At 39.9% G+C, this 14,494-nt stretch overlaps 1 protein-coding gene across 4 annotated transcripts in view; it reads left to right on the top strand.

Moving 5' to 3' along the window:
- Mettl25 (methyltransferase like 25) overlaps positions 1-14,494 on the top strand; it is a 101,429-nt gene that overhangs the window by 45,135 nt on the left and 41,800 nt on the right. For 3 of the 4 annotated variants that reach the window (XR_007590614.1, XM_050135446.1, XM_050135447.1), the window contains exon 9: positions 11,370-11,463. Coding sequence is in view for 3 of the 4 variants with exons in the window: in XM_050135446.1 (XP_049991403.1) it covers positions 11,370-11,463 (94 nt within the window). In the remaining variant the exon portion in view is untranslated. Of the gene's footprint in view, positions 1-11,369; positions 11,464-12,025; positions 14,385-14,494 lie in introns of those variants that run through there. The other variant, XM_050135448.1, reaches the window with a different exon arrangement.

Raw genomic sequence — 14,494 nt, 5'->3', positions numbered from 1 at the left:
GACTATGATTAAAGGTGTGAGCTACCACCACTTGGATTTCTGTCTGCATTGATCTTGTGTAGTAGCCCAGGCTGGCCTTGAACTCACAGAGATCCATCTGCCTCTGTCTTTCAAATCCTCGGAATAAATGGATGTCTCACCATTGCCTGGCTCTCGTGGCTTTAACTTTGCCTCTGGTTTTCAGGCAAGATTTATTTATCAAAATATAAATAATATACCACTACATTTTCCAGTTCTGTAGTGTATATGAGAGAGATGAATACCAAATAAAGTTAAGACAGTCATGAAGGGGAAGGAAGCAGACTCTGTCCTAGTAGACAAGGGAGAGAATCAGGTGGTACAAGAGTGTAGGAAGGAGTCTCATTTTTCTAATTCTTTGGTAGTTTTATGCATTCCTATAATGTATTTCAGCAGTTATGCATATTCACTCACTCCTCAGTGGCCTCACTTATCCCTATCCATTGCCCCTTCTACCTGTTCTTGCCAACAAGTTCCCCTCCTACTCAGTAGTCCTTTTGTATGTGTATGACTCCTAAGGTTAGTTGGGTTTGCTTGCATGAGCATGGATGTGGGGCTCTATCCTGGAGCATGGCTAACTTTCCAGTGGCTGTACCCCTAAAGAAAATGGCTTCCACTGCCCCACAGCCCCGACTGCCAGTGTCTCCTGCTCTAGGAGTAGGGTCTCATGAGCTCTTCCTGGAAAGGAGTCTTGAAACAACTCATTCTCGTGAAAACTGAAGGTCTCATAGTACCTATCTTAATCCCTTGCAAAGACAACTGCCCAAGTGTCTAAAATCTCCCTTGATGCTCCATCTCTTAAGGTCCCACTGCCTCTCACACCATCATGAAGACATCAAACTTCCAACACCTGTACTTTACTGTCTGAACCATCCAGACCATAGCATGGGCTTTACTTGTTTGAAATGTTATATATGTTTTTGGAGTGCAAAAGACAGAAAAATACTGTCATTTAATTTTTTTATATTTTGTTTAGTTTTCTGTGTTGATTCAGTTAAGTTGTCCTCGGGTGAAAACCCGTTATACAATACCTGTAACATTATTCTGTAAATCTCACTGTGTAATTGCTTATACCATCTAAGTATAACATTTTTATTATAGTTTGATTTAGCATTCAATACACTTAAAAGTCAATGTTTTATATAATTATTTAATTTCATATTTAGTCCTTATATGGGAATTTCCTAAGGGAATAAAGCACCAAAAAAAAAAAAGAATCTCACAAGGTAAAAATGTCTTACAACACTTGTAAAGGAGGCAAGAAAGTGCAGTGCACACAGCTCATTCATGTATTTCCTTATTTTTGCTGTATTGGGGATGAACCCAAGCATACTAGGCAAACATTTTACTACTGAACTGTATCATTACTGCCTTTCTCATTTTATTCTATTCTGTAATAAGAACTATAACCAATTATATAAGAAACAGGTACTTTTTTGTTTTAATTATGAATTGCTGAATTTAATCTTGATTTTTTTTTAGTCTGACCAAATAGTAAAATCATAATCCAGATCTTTAAAGCTTTCTAATAGAATTATAGCGGATCTTTTAGTCCTTAATATGTGATTAAGCTAAAATTAAAAGCACTGTTTTTTAATCTGAAATGAACTTAAGGATTTTACAAAGTAGGCCTCTTAAATAATGTTCAAAGTCTTAATGTGTATTAGCATGTAAAAAGATCATGGCTTTTTTATGATGTTGGAGAAACTGAGATTCTGCACATGTCTGTTCTTTCCATGTTTGTTTTATGTATTTAGTGTACATCTGCTTCATCATGTCCTAGAAATCCATGCAAGTGTTGGTTGGAGAGTTCTCTGTGCTGCCAGACTCTCGTGGTTGTAGTTTTGGAAAAGCATGTGGGTGGTATTGGATTGTGTTGAGTAGAATTTTAATTAGATCTACTGTGTTCTCTTTTATTAAAAGACAGAATACAATTCCTCTTTAGCATGCTGACCATGCTTTATTTTCACTGAGGGCCCTCTTTTAATCTGCCCTTAATTTCCTATCATCTTTCCTTTAGACAGTCATTGTATTTTTCTAACTTGTTGAAAATGTTTAATAATTCTTCACCTTTATATACCCAAACAAAAAATATTCTTTGTCACCTTCAAGGCCACTTTTAATCTTTTACAAATATTCTTTCCACTAAGATCACTCTTGCCCATGCACCCTGGCTGTTTATTGCATTCCCATGTATCTATTTTGGTGCCTCCGATGCTTTTTTGGAACTCTTTTCTCTACCTGGTATATTCTCTCCCCCATTACTGCCACCACTTTCCCCTAGAGCATGTAGTAGTTGAAAACCTTAGTGTCCTTTAAACTCCTCACCTCTTCGTTCCTTCCATAGTACTTAAACTGTGGTCAGTAGTAGCTTTTAAAGATATTCATAGTAAAGTGATGTTTCCTTCTCCTCTCAGTCTCTTCATGAATTCCTTAATGGCCATACCCTGTTAAATGAAAAGTCCTCTCTGGGCCACATTGTTCCCGTGTTGATTATCTCCCAGCTTGACTGTGGTCTTATCTGTTTCACTTCCCTTTAAAAGAAGTAATAATAATTACATACTGCTAGCACTTTTCTATTTCCCTTGACTATATTCTGCTCTCTTTAGCTTACCCCACTTCAACAGACCATCCTTTTTGGAAGCGAGAAGTGGCCCCGTGTTGCTAAATACCAGTCACTCAAGCCCTATTTTTCTTCGCCTGGCATCTGTGTTGTCTGTGCTTTATTGTCTGTGTTGAAGCATACTTATGCCCTATTCTAGTGAAACACTGATTCCCCGAGTGTTCCTGGAAAGTGCCAGGTACACATAGGGCTTTGCGTTTGCTAGTCCTTGGCTGGAATTCTCTCCCATAAACACTTTCCTAGCTCGCAGCCCTTCCTTCAGTTCTGCACTCGGGGTCATCATTTGCAGAATGGCTTCCAGTCACCCTCACTCATTTCTCACTACCTCTCGGTTCTGCTTCCTCTCCCCAGTTTCTCCTTGGTATTTCCTGTTGCACTAATGCTGATGATCATCTCGTAATTCCTACTATGCTTTTTCTTGATTTTCTTTTGTACAAATGATGGGACCTGATAACCTTCCCCAACAGCATTTTTTTTTAACTTTGTATTTGTTCCTCATGTCTTTCACATCATGCATCTCAATCCCATTCATTTCCCCATCCCTTCATATTCACCCTCTCTCTGCCCTGGCAACCTCCCACCAACAAACAAACAAATAAAATGAAATTTAAAAGGAAAAAAGAAAAAGGAAAATCTCATCTTGGAAGCTGTCGTGTGACACAGTGAGTCACACAGTAAACCCTTTTGTCAATATATCTTTACTTGTAAATGTTAATTGTAAAGAGTCATTGGTCCGGCTCGAGGCCTCTGGTTTCTGCTATACTAACAATGCTGGGCCCTCCCTGGGACTCTGAGCTATCCTATTGTTGCTCTGTGTCATGCAGATCCTGCAACTTTAGGTGTGCAGGACCAACCCCTTCACATGCCCCAGCAGGTCATGGATGGGGTGGATGTTGGAGTGAGCCACTTTATAATCCTGGTTCTTGCAACCCTAGGTTGTTGCAGGATTAATCAGCCCATCAGCCCTTCCTCATCCTCACCACCATGGTGAACTCTTGAGCACTGCCCAGCTAGCTCAGTCTTTGTAGTGATGACCAACAGGTGGGGCCAGTTCTCCTGCTTTCCTGCCCTCAGGGTCGGTACTTCCACACCACCTCAACCCGTTCCTCACTTCTTTCGCCTCGTCAGATACTCCTCTGTTCACAGGACACGAACGATTCTGTCTTCCATAGCACGCCATACATTTGCTCACCCTAGTAATGTCTATCTGCCTGCTGTGGCAAGGTGCCAGGTGGGCCAGTGATTTCTCCTGAGAGCGCGGGCCCTTATGGGTCTCCTTGTCCCGCTTAGACCATCATGGCTCTGGGAAGGGCCATACTTCCTCATCACAAAGAGATCAAATAGAGCCCAACCGCTGCGCTGGATGCCAGGCGGGCTTGTGGTTGGTGCAGAGATGTTGCTGGAGTCCTTTCGAGGGCGTGGGCTAGAAAGGTTTGGCTGCAATCAGTTGAGTTCCACCTGCCCCAGCTGCGTGGCGTGGGGCATCGCTGGCCTGGGCTAGAAACCCATGAGTGTTTTTAAAAGCTTTTGGAAAAGGACAAATGAGACTTTGATCAATGCGTATCGATGTTCTCCAGATAGTTGTTCCAAAGTGGTGCTGTAAAAGCATTTTGATTGTGAAGGGTTCTCAGTATAAGTGAGTGCTGCTTCTGCTGTTGCCCTGCCCCAATTCCTATTGCACACTCATATTTTAAAGACTGGATAAACTACTGACTGAGAGACAGCAGAGTCACCATTACAAGTAAAAGCATTGTGAGGTGACGGATGCAAGAAGATTGCCATTTCATAACTAATTTGGGCAACTCTGTGGGACTCTGTCTCAAGAATATGATGATAAAGGAAAAAAAGATCATGAGCTCTTGAGCTGCCTGCCTCAGGCACCACCCCTGTTCTCAGTGTTATGACAGTGAGGTCTTGAGTGCTTCTGAGCCACTCCCCCTCCCCAACCCCATTTTCCTGTTTGTAAATTGAGATGGATGATAATTACCTTAAATGGGTACTTTGAAAGGTTGTCACTGCTCAAAACAATGCGTGAAACGTAGTGTTTATTAGTTTTCTAATACGTTCTAATATGGTTGATTGAAACCATCTCTCAAAATATATACACTCATATTCTTGGTGTTTTGTGAAACAAACTCTGAAAAACATATACAAACGCATTCAACAAAGGAATTATTCTGACCCTCTGAGAGCATCCATTGGTATTTAATTCAGTATTTGCCTATCAAAAAGCCAAAGAAATTAACAGTAAAATAAAGTTCTTGTGATTTTTTAATGTTGTATGTACTTGTGAACAACTGTAAGGTACTAAGATTCTTATTAAATGGACTGTTCACATTAGTAAATACAGGCATGTTTTCAATCTTGCAAGTTTTGTTCAACACCTTTTCATTGGTTTGACTGGTCCTTGCTGTCCTTTATAGCTTTACCATATGTCTAGAAGCCTGTAGTTTTGACAGCTTCTTTTGGATATTATTTGTCTGTATATTACAAAATACTTGTGTAAAATATTTTGTATTACTTTAAATACTATACCATGGTATATGTAATATGCCATACAAGTATTACTTTCATTCATATAATTTAAATACACATTAGAAATCAACTCTTCTCTGTTTTTATGTTCTTGTACCATATACCATATTGTAAATAATTTTGGAATTGTGGGTCAGAGGAGAGGGTTGTATTTTTGTATTGCTGTTTACTTGCTTGTGTTTTTCTTTTTCAGAGATAAAAAATTGAACGTGTGTGTGTGTGTGTGTGTGTGTGTGTGTGTGTGTGTGTTTGACGTATATGCCTGCCTTGTGAGCACAAGTGCATACAGGCACACACAAAGGCCAGGGGTTAATATCTGGTCTTCCCTTGATAACTTTTGAGACAGGTTTTTTCACTTAACCTGAAGTTCATGATTTGTCTAGGCTGGTTGGCCAAGCTTCAGGGATCTGCCTATCTATCTATATCACCTCTCCAACGCAACAGAGTTGGGTTTAAAGGTACCAGCCTAGGTAGTTACCTCAGGTCTAGGGATCCGAACGCAGATCCTCATCCTTGAACACCAGGTACTTTACCAACTGAGGTATCGACACAATCCCTTGAACATTTTGGGTTTTACAGCATGAATTTTAAAAAAGGAAACTGTTGCATTTATGTTTTTGCTTATTTGACTCAAAGTTTGAGGGACTCTATGCGTGTGCCATGGCACCTGTGTGGGGGTCAGAGGAAGCGGTGTCTGAGGTAGGATCTGAAAGGGGTTTGGGCTTCCAAGGACAAGGCTTGAAAATGGAATAAATGTTCTAAGACTAGTGTTTATAGTTAAAAGAAAGTGTGCTCTAAAAAGCTGTTAAAGTGCCAGTGTTGACAGTGAGACTGTCACAACACAGTGTTGGAGAGCTCAGTAAGGGCCGAATAGCTCTCTCATTCACTCAGTGAGCAGGACTGACCCAACCACTCACCTTGCTTGTTCTTTTTGTCTCATGGTTTCTTCCTGTTATTGCTAAAGATAAATAATAATACAGATAAATAAAAGATCTCAAATGTCTTATGCAATAATTATTATATAACATCCTAAAAGTAGTGTGCTGTTAGAATAAGTAAGCTGTTAGATTTTGGAACATTTAAAAGTATACTCTAAAAAGGAAAAGGAAGACATGAACAGATCAAAATTGAAAACGTTTCTCTTATTTTTAAGCCACCTCAAATATAAAACCCAGGGATGAAAACAGTGTGCCAGTACTTATGTCCTGACTGCAACCTGTAGTGGCATCTAATTCTGCTTCTTAGATGTTACTTAGCCAACTCCTAGCAGAGCAGCTCTTGGCAGCTGATAGCTACTAGCAGAGATTTAGTTTTCTTTAAGATGCTAACACCTGGAAAGTTGACCTCATACTAGTGGAAACCCACATATCCTAGAATATGTGGGATGGATCAATTGAACTTAATGGGTGAAAAGAAAATTGGGTGGGTGGGGAAGGCAGATGAATCTAGGAAGAGTTAGTGAGGAGATGATTATGATTGAAACATGCATGAAATTCTCAAAGAGAGAAAATAAAATTTAAAAATTTAAAAGAATAACAGACATAAATAGTGAATATAAAAGTTAATAAAATGTTTCCATAAAATGCAGAAATAATCCATCAGCTTAGGATATGACTCAGTGGATAAAATGCTTCCTGCACAAGCTTCAGGACCTGAGTTCGGATCTCATACACCCAAATACAACCACACCTATAATAAAAACCAGCACAGGCCTAGAGCAGAGTGGCAAAGCAAGAGCCCTGAAACTTGCTGTTTAGCCATTCTCACCAAGACGTTGAGCTCTAGGTTAGCGAGAGACCCTGTCTGAAAAAAATAAAGTGGGAAGGAAAAGAGTTATAGGTGTAAAAAAAAAAAGCCCTTTATGCCTTGCAACACACACCCACAAACATAAATGCACATATGCACACATACTTAAATAAACCACATACACAAATCCAAACTATGAATTCAGGAGTGGCTTTTCTTCTTAATGAAGCCAGAGAGATAGAGTATTCACAACTTTCAGGGCAGATAAGTAACAAATTGGTTCTAAAAACATGTAAACAGAAATGAAGAAAGATTTCAAGCCTAGGTGGTAGAACATTGGTGGTATGATGGGGAAAGAGGATTAATGGGATGGAAAGGGTCAAATGGGGTGGGAGATGGGCGAGAAGGAGTATGGGGAGGGATGACTGACATGGAAGACCTTTGAAAATGCCTCATAAAACCTACAGTAGAAGCTTCCAAAAGTGCATTTATATATAAAAGTTTAAATGGTGAAACACGGGCTTATCTCTCTCCCAGATACCACAGTCTATTAAATAAGATCAGTGTCAGAATTATTGGCCAAAGGGTTACTATAGGGCCTTCCCCCCAAAAAAAAAAAAAAAAAAAAAAAAAAAAAAAAAAAAAAAAAAAAAAAAAAAAAAAAACCTTACAAGCTATTACCATTTGTTTTGCTTACCTTCCAGACCTTGGTAGAAATGTTCTATTTTTTAAAGTTACCACATACTTGAGTCATAGGATATGAAAAAATCAAGCTGATAGTCAGCTGGGAGCTCTGTCCTTGCTAGCTAATTTCCATGGTTCTGTGTGAACTAAGAACAAAGAAAATTCATTAAAAGTCTCATGTCTACCCTGGAAGCTGTGATAACTACTGTTCTGGCAAATTATGTCCACTGATAAAATAATGGCACAGATGCTGTGGGTCTAACCAGCAACATTCTGACTGAATTTAAAACCAATGCCACACTCAGAATGATTTTTTTTTCTAGTTTCATCCATTTACTTGCAAATTTCATGAGGGCATTGTTTTTTACAGCTGAGTAATACTCACACTTTCCTCATCCATTCTTCAGGTGAGGGACATCTAGGTTGTTTCTAGGTTCTGGCTATTATGAATAATGCTGTTATGAACATAGGCAAGAAAGTATCCTTGTGGTATGATTGAGCTTCCTTTGGTGTTGTAATAAGGAGCGGCGGGGCTGCGTCCCCAATACCCCAGCCGCTTGGCTAGCTCATGCCCGAAATAACAACACACAAACTTTATTCATTTAAGAACTGCTTGGCCCATGAACTCTAGCCCTCACAGGCTAATTCTCGCACCTGGACTAGCCCATTTCTAATGATGTATGTAAGCACCCCAAGGTGCGCTTACCGGGAAGATTCTAGCCTCCGTCCATCATGGATCTGAGCTTCATGCGTCTGCCTCAGAGCGCAGAGCTATTGCGTCTACCTGGGAGGGCTGAGCATGGCATCTCTCCGGAAGCAGAGCAGAGTCTGACCTCACTTCCTCTTCCGCCCAGATCCTATTCTGTTTATTCCTCCCACCAATGCTTTAACCTATCAGGGCCAAGCAGTTTCTTTATTGCTCAGCCAATGAAATCAACAGATTGATATATGACACTCCCACATCACTTTGGGTATATGCCCAAGATTGGTATTGCTGGGTCTTCAGAAAATTGAGTAGGTTGATTCCCAATTTTCTGAGAAACCACCATACCGATTTCTAAAGTGACTGTACAAGTTTGCACTACCACCTTCAGTCAATGAGTGTTCCCCTTACTCCACATCCTCTCAAACTTAATCTGTTTTCAGTGGTTTTGATCTTAGCCATTCTGACAGGTGTAAGAGGATATCTCAGAATTGCTTTGATTTGCATTTCCCTGATGACTAAGAGCAAACTGGAGGCAGATAAGTGGGGAAGGAGGAATGGAAACTTGAGGTAGCAAGCAGAGGAAGCCAGAGGTGGGTTGGGGGCTGAACATGGAGGGGGAAGAGTAATAAAAGAGATGTCTCGATGGGAGGGAGGCATTTCAGAGTTAGGGAGAAACCTGGCTCCATGGAAACCTCCAGGAATCCACAAGGTTAACCTCAGCTAAGACTCCCCTAATTGTCATCAGAGATTCTCTATCCAGTAACTGATGAAAACAGAGGCAGAGTTCCACAGACAAGCACTGTGCTGAGCTCGGGTGTCTTGCTGAATATAGGGAGGAGGGATTCTAAGAGCCAGGGAGTTCATGATGGGGAAATTCATACAGACGTCTGACCTGAGCTCATGGGAGCTCATGGACTCTGGACCTGTAGCGCGCGCGCCATGGCGCTGTCATGTCGTGGGCACGGAGCCTGGGCGCCGTTTGCTGTTCCACGTCAAACTTGATAGACAACTTGTGCGCATGCGCGCGAGCTCCCCCCAGCGCGGGGAGTCTTTCGATCTGGCCATCAGATCTGGCCAATCATAATTTAGCAGGATCACTCCATTCTGGCCTGAGCCATTGGGTTGATGACACGTCAGGGCTTTGTCTGGCACCGTATATATTCTTCTGCTTCACGGGGTCGGGGTCTTTTGCCTCTCTACAACCTCAAGTGTAAGTGATCCAATAAAGTGTGTTCTGAGAAGAATCCTGTTGCGCTTGGTCTCTTTGTAAGGCTCCTAGCAGTGAGATCAGGACCTATAACTGACTTTGGGGAACCTGTTCTTCATGCCGGGTTACCTTGCCCAGCCTTGTGGCAAGAAGAGGAGCTAGTTTCTGCCTCAACTTGATGCACCATGCTTTGTTCAAGCCCATGGAAGGAGGCCTGCCTCTTCTGAATGGAGACAAAGGAGGAATGGAATGGGATTAGGGATGGAAAAGGGGGGCCTGAGAGGAGAGGAGGGAGGGAGGGGAGACTGTGGTCAGTATGTAAAATGAATGAAAAAATGTTATTTAAATAAATTTTAAAAACCAATGCCACAAGGTAGAATACATTGTTTAGTATTGTTAGCTGAGCAAACATCCCATAACTGGCTAGGTCATGGCCCTAGGGTATGACCTAATACTATTATTCTGCTAACTGGACATAGGAATACACCGCCTCCTCTGTTCTTATCTTTATACCCATAGATTAGAACATCCCTCAAACCTTATCAGAGAAGCGCTTTTTGCAGTAGATGCCGAGAATAAGAGACTGTGGGGTGCTTAGCTCTAAATGAGACTTCTGTATCATTCCTCCTCACCCTAAGGCTCAGAAAGCATTTCAGAAGAGAGGGTGAAAAAATTATAAAAGCCAGGGGTAGTAGACTTCTGTAGTAAAGTCATATTTGCCAGACATTAGAGGGTCATTGAACACATAAGGCTGTGACTGTGTGCATAATACATCAAGGTAGCTAAATTATTAGTATGAATGAGGTGAGGGGGGAAGGTCATGGAATCTCACTCCTACCTGGCTCAAGAATTATTATCAGTTGATGGAGACTGGGGAGAAAGGTGATGGGGTGTTAGAGGGGGTAAGGGAGTAAGTAATTAGGAAGAAATAGGGGTGGATTTAGCCAAAGCATCATAGGCATGGATACATCTATAAAATTCTCAAACAGTAATAAAAAAAGACTTCAGAAAATATTTGGGATTACAGTAATATGACATAGTAAATAGAATTGAAGCTGCTGTGTTGAAGTGTAACTGAAGGATCCACTGCACAGGTAGAAGGGTAGAGTATAATGTCTAATCATAAGCGTGATGTTCTTGTACAGCCACTTTGGAAATTAGTATGGTGGTTTCTCAGAAGATTGGGAATCAACCCAATTTTCTGAAGACCCAGCTATACCAATCTTGGGCCTAATTTATCACTTTCAATAACATGTAGGTACTGATTTTCTCATGCCTCTGATTTTTCCTTTATGCTTAAGTTGTGGCCCAAATCAAGAGATGTGATAATCTAGCATAGTATTATCTAAATTGAAAACTATTTCATGATACTTTGTTTAAATTATAATGAAAATCTGCAAGGCATAAATGATGGTCAGACTCCAGTTGGCTGTTAGTGCTCAGTAGTTCTCTTTGAATGGCCGCTGAAATATTGCTCCGGTTAGAACATGTTGCAATAAACTCTGCAGTATAATATAACAGCAATAAAAGGAAAATGTGTTTTGAGCACAGTGGAAACTTTTGAGGGCCTATTCCTTGTTAAACTTGAGATTTTTAATAGTATAAATTTGAAATGTCTCTTACATGGTATTGTCTTCCACTGCTGTGTATTCCAAGAATTCTCAGGAGCAGATCCTAAATATAATGCCACGTACAAACATCACAAAAGTATTTCTTCATTTTTATCACATCTGGAGTTTGTGCCATATATATGTATATATATGATATTTTAAAATACTGCATGTTGAAATTGAAAACCATCTATACTTTAAATTGGAAAAACTTAAAAGAGATTCGCTTTTGTTTTGCAGTGATCGACACGTTGGCAAAATTTATTCCAAATGCTCTTCCTTTCTGGATTATGTCAGGATGTCGATAAAGAAGCTTGGCTTAGACGAATCCAAGGTCAGTGTGGGATTGCCTTTCAGTTTCACAAAATACAAGAACTCTTGGGTGGGTGGTAAATTGAAGCAATACAAAATCATTTGCTTTCTACTGTTCCCTCTCCTATAAAAACTCTAAATTATATTACAATTAAGCCCCTGTTACCTTTTTTGCAATTCACCTTTGCTGTCAAATGTATAGAAAGTTTATTATTGTGTATTACCAAAGCAACTCCTTTTTAAGGATTTTTTTAGTTAAAAGAATGTTTAATTTCACTAAGTAGAATATAGTTAAAAAGCGGAACATTGTAAATGGAAATTAGAATTAACCAAAGAAGAAATGATTAATTTTAAAATATTGATTTGCAATTTTATGACTAATTATAACTTAGAATATTAGATTTAGAATGACTAAGTGTGAGTATTCTGTTATGTTGGAGCATCACAGTAGCTGAACCGTGGAGAAAAAGACCTTCATTCTTGCTACAAAGGAAATGAAAGAATAACTATTTTTTTTATTAATTAAAGATTTCTGTCTCTTCCCCACCGCCGCCTCCCCTTTCCCTCCCCCTCCCCCAATCAAGTCCCCCTCACTTGTCAGCCCAAAGAGCAATCAGGGTTCTCTGCCCTGTGGGAAGTCCAAGGACAAGAATAACTATTTTTAAGTAAGTCAGTAAATCTATTCATACCAAAACCTACTTCTAATGAGACCATATTTAATCAGAACCTGGCTGCTAGAGTTTGATCCACACCTAACTGAAGAGAGGAAGGGGAGTATCCAACATTAGTCAATTCTGTAAATCCTGTCTCACCCAAGAGGGCGTGATAATACTAAGAAGGACTGGAGAAGTTCATAATCAAGAGACGGGTTCAGTGACAGAGATCCAAGCTTTAGAATACAAAATCCTTCTTACCATGACACTGTTGATAACATATTCATAGGAGTACTTTTAATACAGTATATCACTTTTGAATGCAAAAAATTTATGAGGCATACTAAAGACAATAAACACAGCTTGAAGAGATGGAACTCATCACAGCCACATTGAGATATGACAACGACCCTGGAAATGTTAATCTGTAATTGTAAATAGAGTAATATGCCAAAGGTTTGAATTAATAAACTGGACAGCAGACACAGATGGCTAGTGTAAGCAGAGAGATTATGGACAGTATAAGACAAAGTTTTAAGAAGATTTTAGAAGTAGTTCAAAATATTGTATCCAGTTAGAAAGATGGTAAGAGCCAGAGGTGGTGGATAACTTCAAGGAAGCAGTGTTTTGCAGACACAATAGAACTAATGCACATATGAACTCACACAGACTGTGATAGCACCTACAAGACCTGCACAGGTTCAATCTTTAAAAAGCCCAGCACTTCAATTTAGGCACATGAACTACAGAAAATCTAAACTGCTTAAGTTCTAGTCACAGGAAATTACAGTAAACATGAAAGGAGACCAAAAATCTCCAGACACCTCTTTCAGAAACTAAGGCTGCAGACGCTTGATATACAGTGGGCTCACACAACGTGAAGGGTTTCTCCATAAGCCTGTAGTCAGCTGTGAAAGTCAGCAGTGGACTTTGCTTGGTGAGCTGTTTTCAAACAGCATCATTGCCATTCAGACCATAATTTGTAGTGAAGGCTAGTCTATGCATTTTCAGCAGCATCGCTGGACTCTGTCCACTAGATGGCAGCAGCAGCACAATGATTAAAACTGGCAATTGCCAAGATTGACCCCTATTAAGAACCACTGATTTTGAGCATTTTTTTTTTCCTTTATAAATTCATCAGTGGTCACCTAACAGTCCCATTATGTATCTATGTTTTAAACTGCCATTTCTATCAATGAATATGGGAAAGCAAAGGGCACTATGCAATGGTTGTAGTATATTGTCTTTATGTTTGAAGACTTGATTGTTCACAGTGATCCCTTCTTTGATCTTTCATTTTAGTCGTAATTACCTTCAAGTAATGTTCATTGGACCCATTCATAAAGTATAGATTATTTTAAAAACATATCTATCTTTCTCCAGGGAAATTAAGTCTGCCTATATACTTCAGAAAACAATGAATTGTGGTACACAGTCAAGTGCCTTGTGGCAAATAGCAGGCTTTTCTTCTTTTTGGAGGCTGAATAACAACCTCCACTCCTTTTTTTTTTGTGCGTATACATATATATTCATATATACACGTATATATTTATATACTTGTCACACATATATAGATACCACAGTTGTTTTAACCATTTGTCTGTCAGTGAAACAATAGGTTGCTAACATATCTTGACTCTTCAGTATATAATACTGCAGTCAACATGGAAGTGTAGTGATTTCATTTCATTTGGATATTGGCCCAGAAGGAATGTGGAGTCCCAAATATTAATAATTTAATTCCAAATGAGGATAGGGAGAATGAACAGCCCCTCATAATTTACCTACTTTTTTTCCAGTTTTTCCAGACAGGGTTTCTCTCTAGCTTTGGAACCTATCCTGGAACTAGCTCTTGTAGACCAGGCTGGCCTCAAACTCACAGAGATCCACCTGCCTCTGCCTCCAGAGTGCTGGGATTAAAGGCTTGCACCATCACCACCCAGCTAATTTACTTTATTATTAAATAATAAAAAATAAAATAAAAATAAAAAAATCAAAATATCTATTTTACTTCCTTTAAAAATTCAAGTTCCCAAAGATTAGTTGCATATATAACTTCATGATTTCTAAAAGAGATATGTATATAAGTTCCATTCTCTCTGTCTTCATAGAAATATAGTGTCAATAATCTTTTGAGAAATACTGCGGTGAGTTTCTTGATCACCTGAAGAATACTATGGCCATTGAGCCTCTTTGCCAATGCTTGGTTGGCAGGATTTAATTATTTATTTATTTATTTGAAAAATTACCGCCTCCTCCCCGTTTCCCATTTCCCTCCCCTTCCTCCCACACATTTCCCCCTTCCTCCCCCCCCCCCCCCCCCCGTTTCCCATTTCCCTCCCCTTCCTCCCACACATTTCCTCCCTCACTCCCGTCCCCCCCCCCCCCCCCCCCCCCCCC

The sequence above is a fragment of the Alexandromys fortis genome, unplaced genomic scaffold (genome assembly GCF_014885135.2).
Source record: "Alexandromys fortis isolate MF-2015 unplaced genomic scaffold, M_Fortis_MF-2015_v1.1 scaffold_24, whole genome shotgun sequence".
Taxonomy (NCBI): domain Eukaryota; kingdom Metazoa; phylum Chordata; class Mammalia; order Rodentia; family Cricetidae; genus Alexandromys; species Alexandromys fortis.
This window is presented reverse-complemented; position numbering and strand designations above follow the sequence as displayed.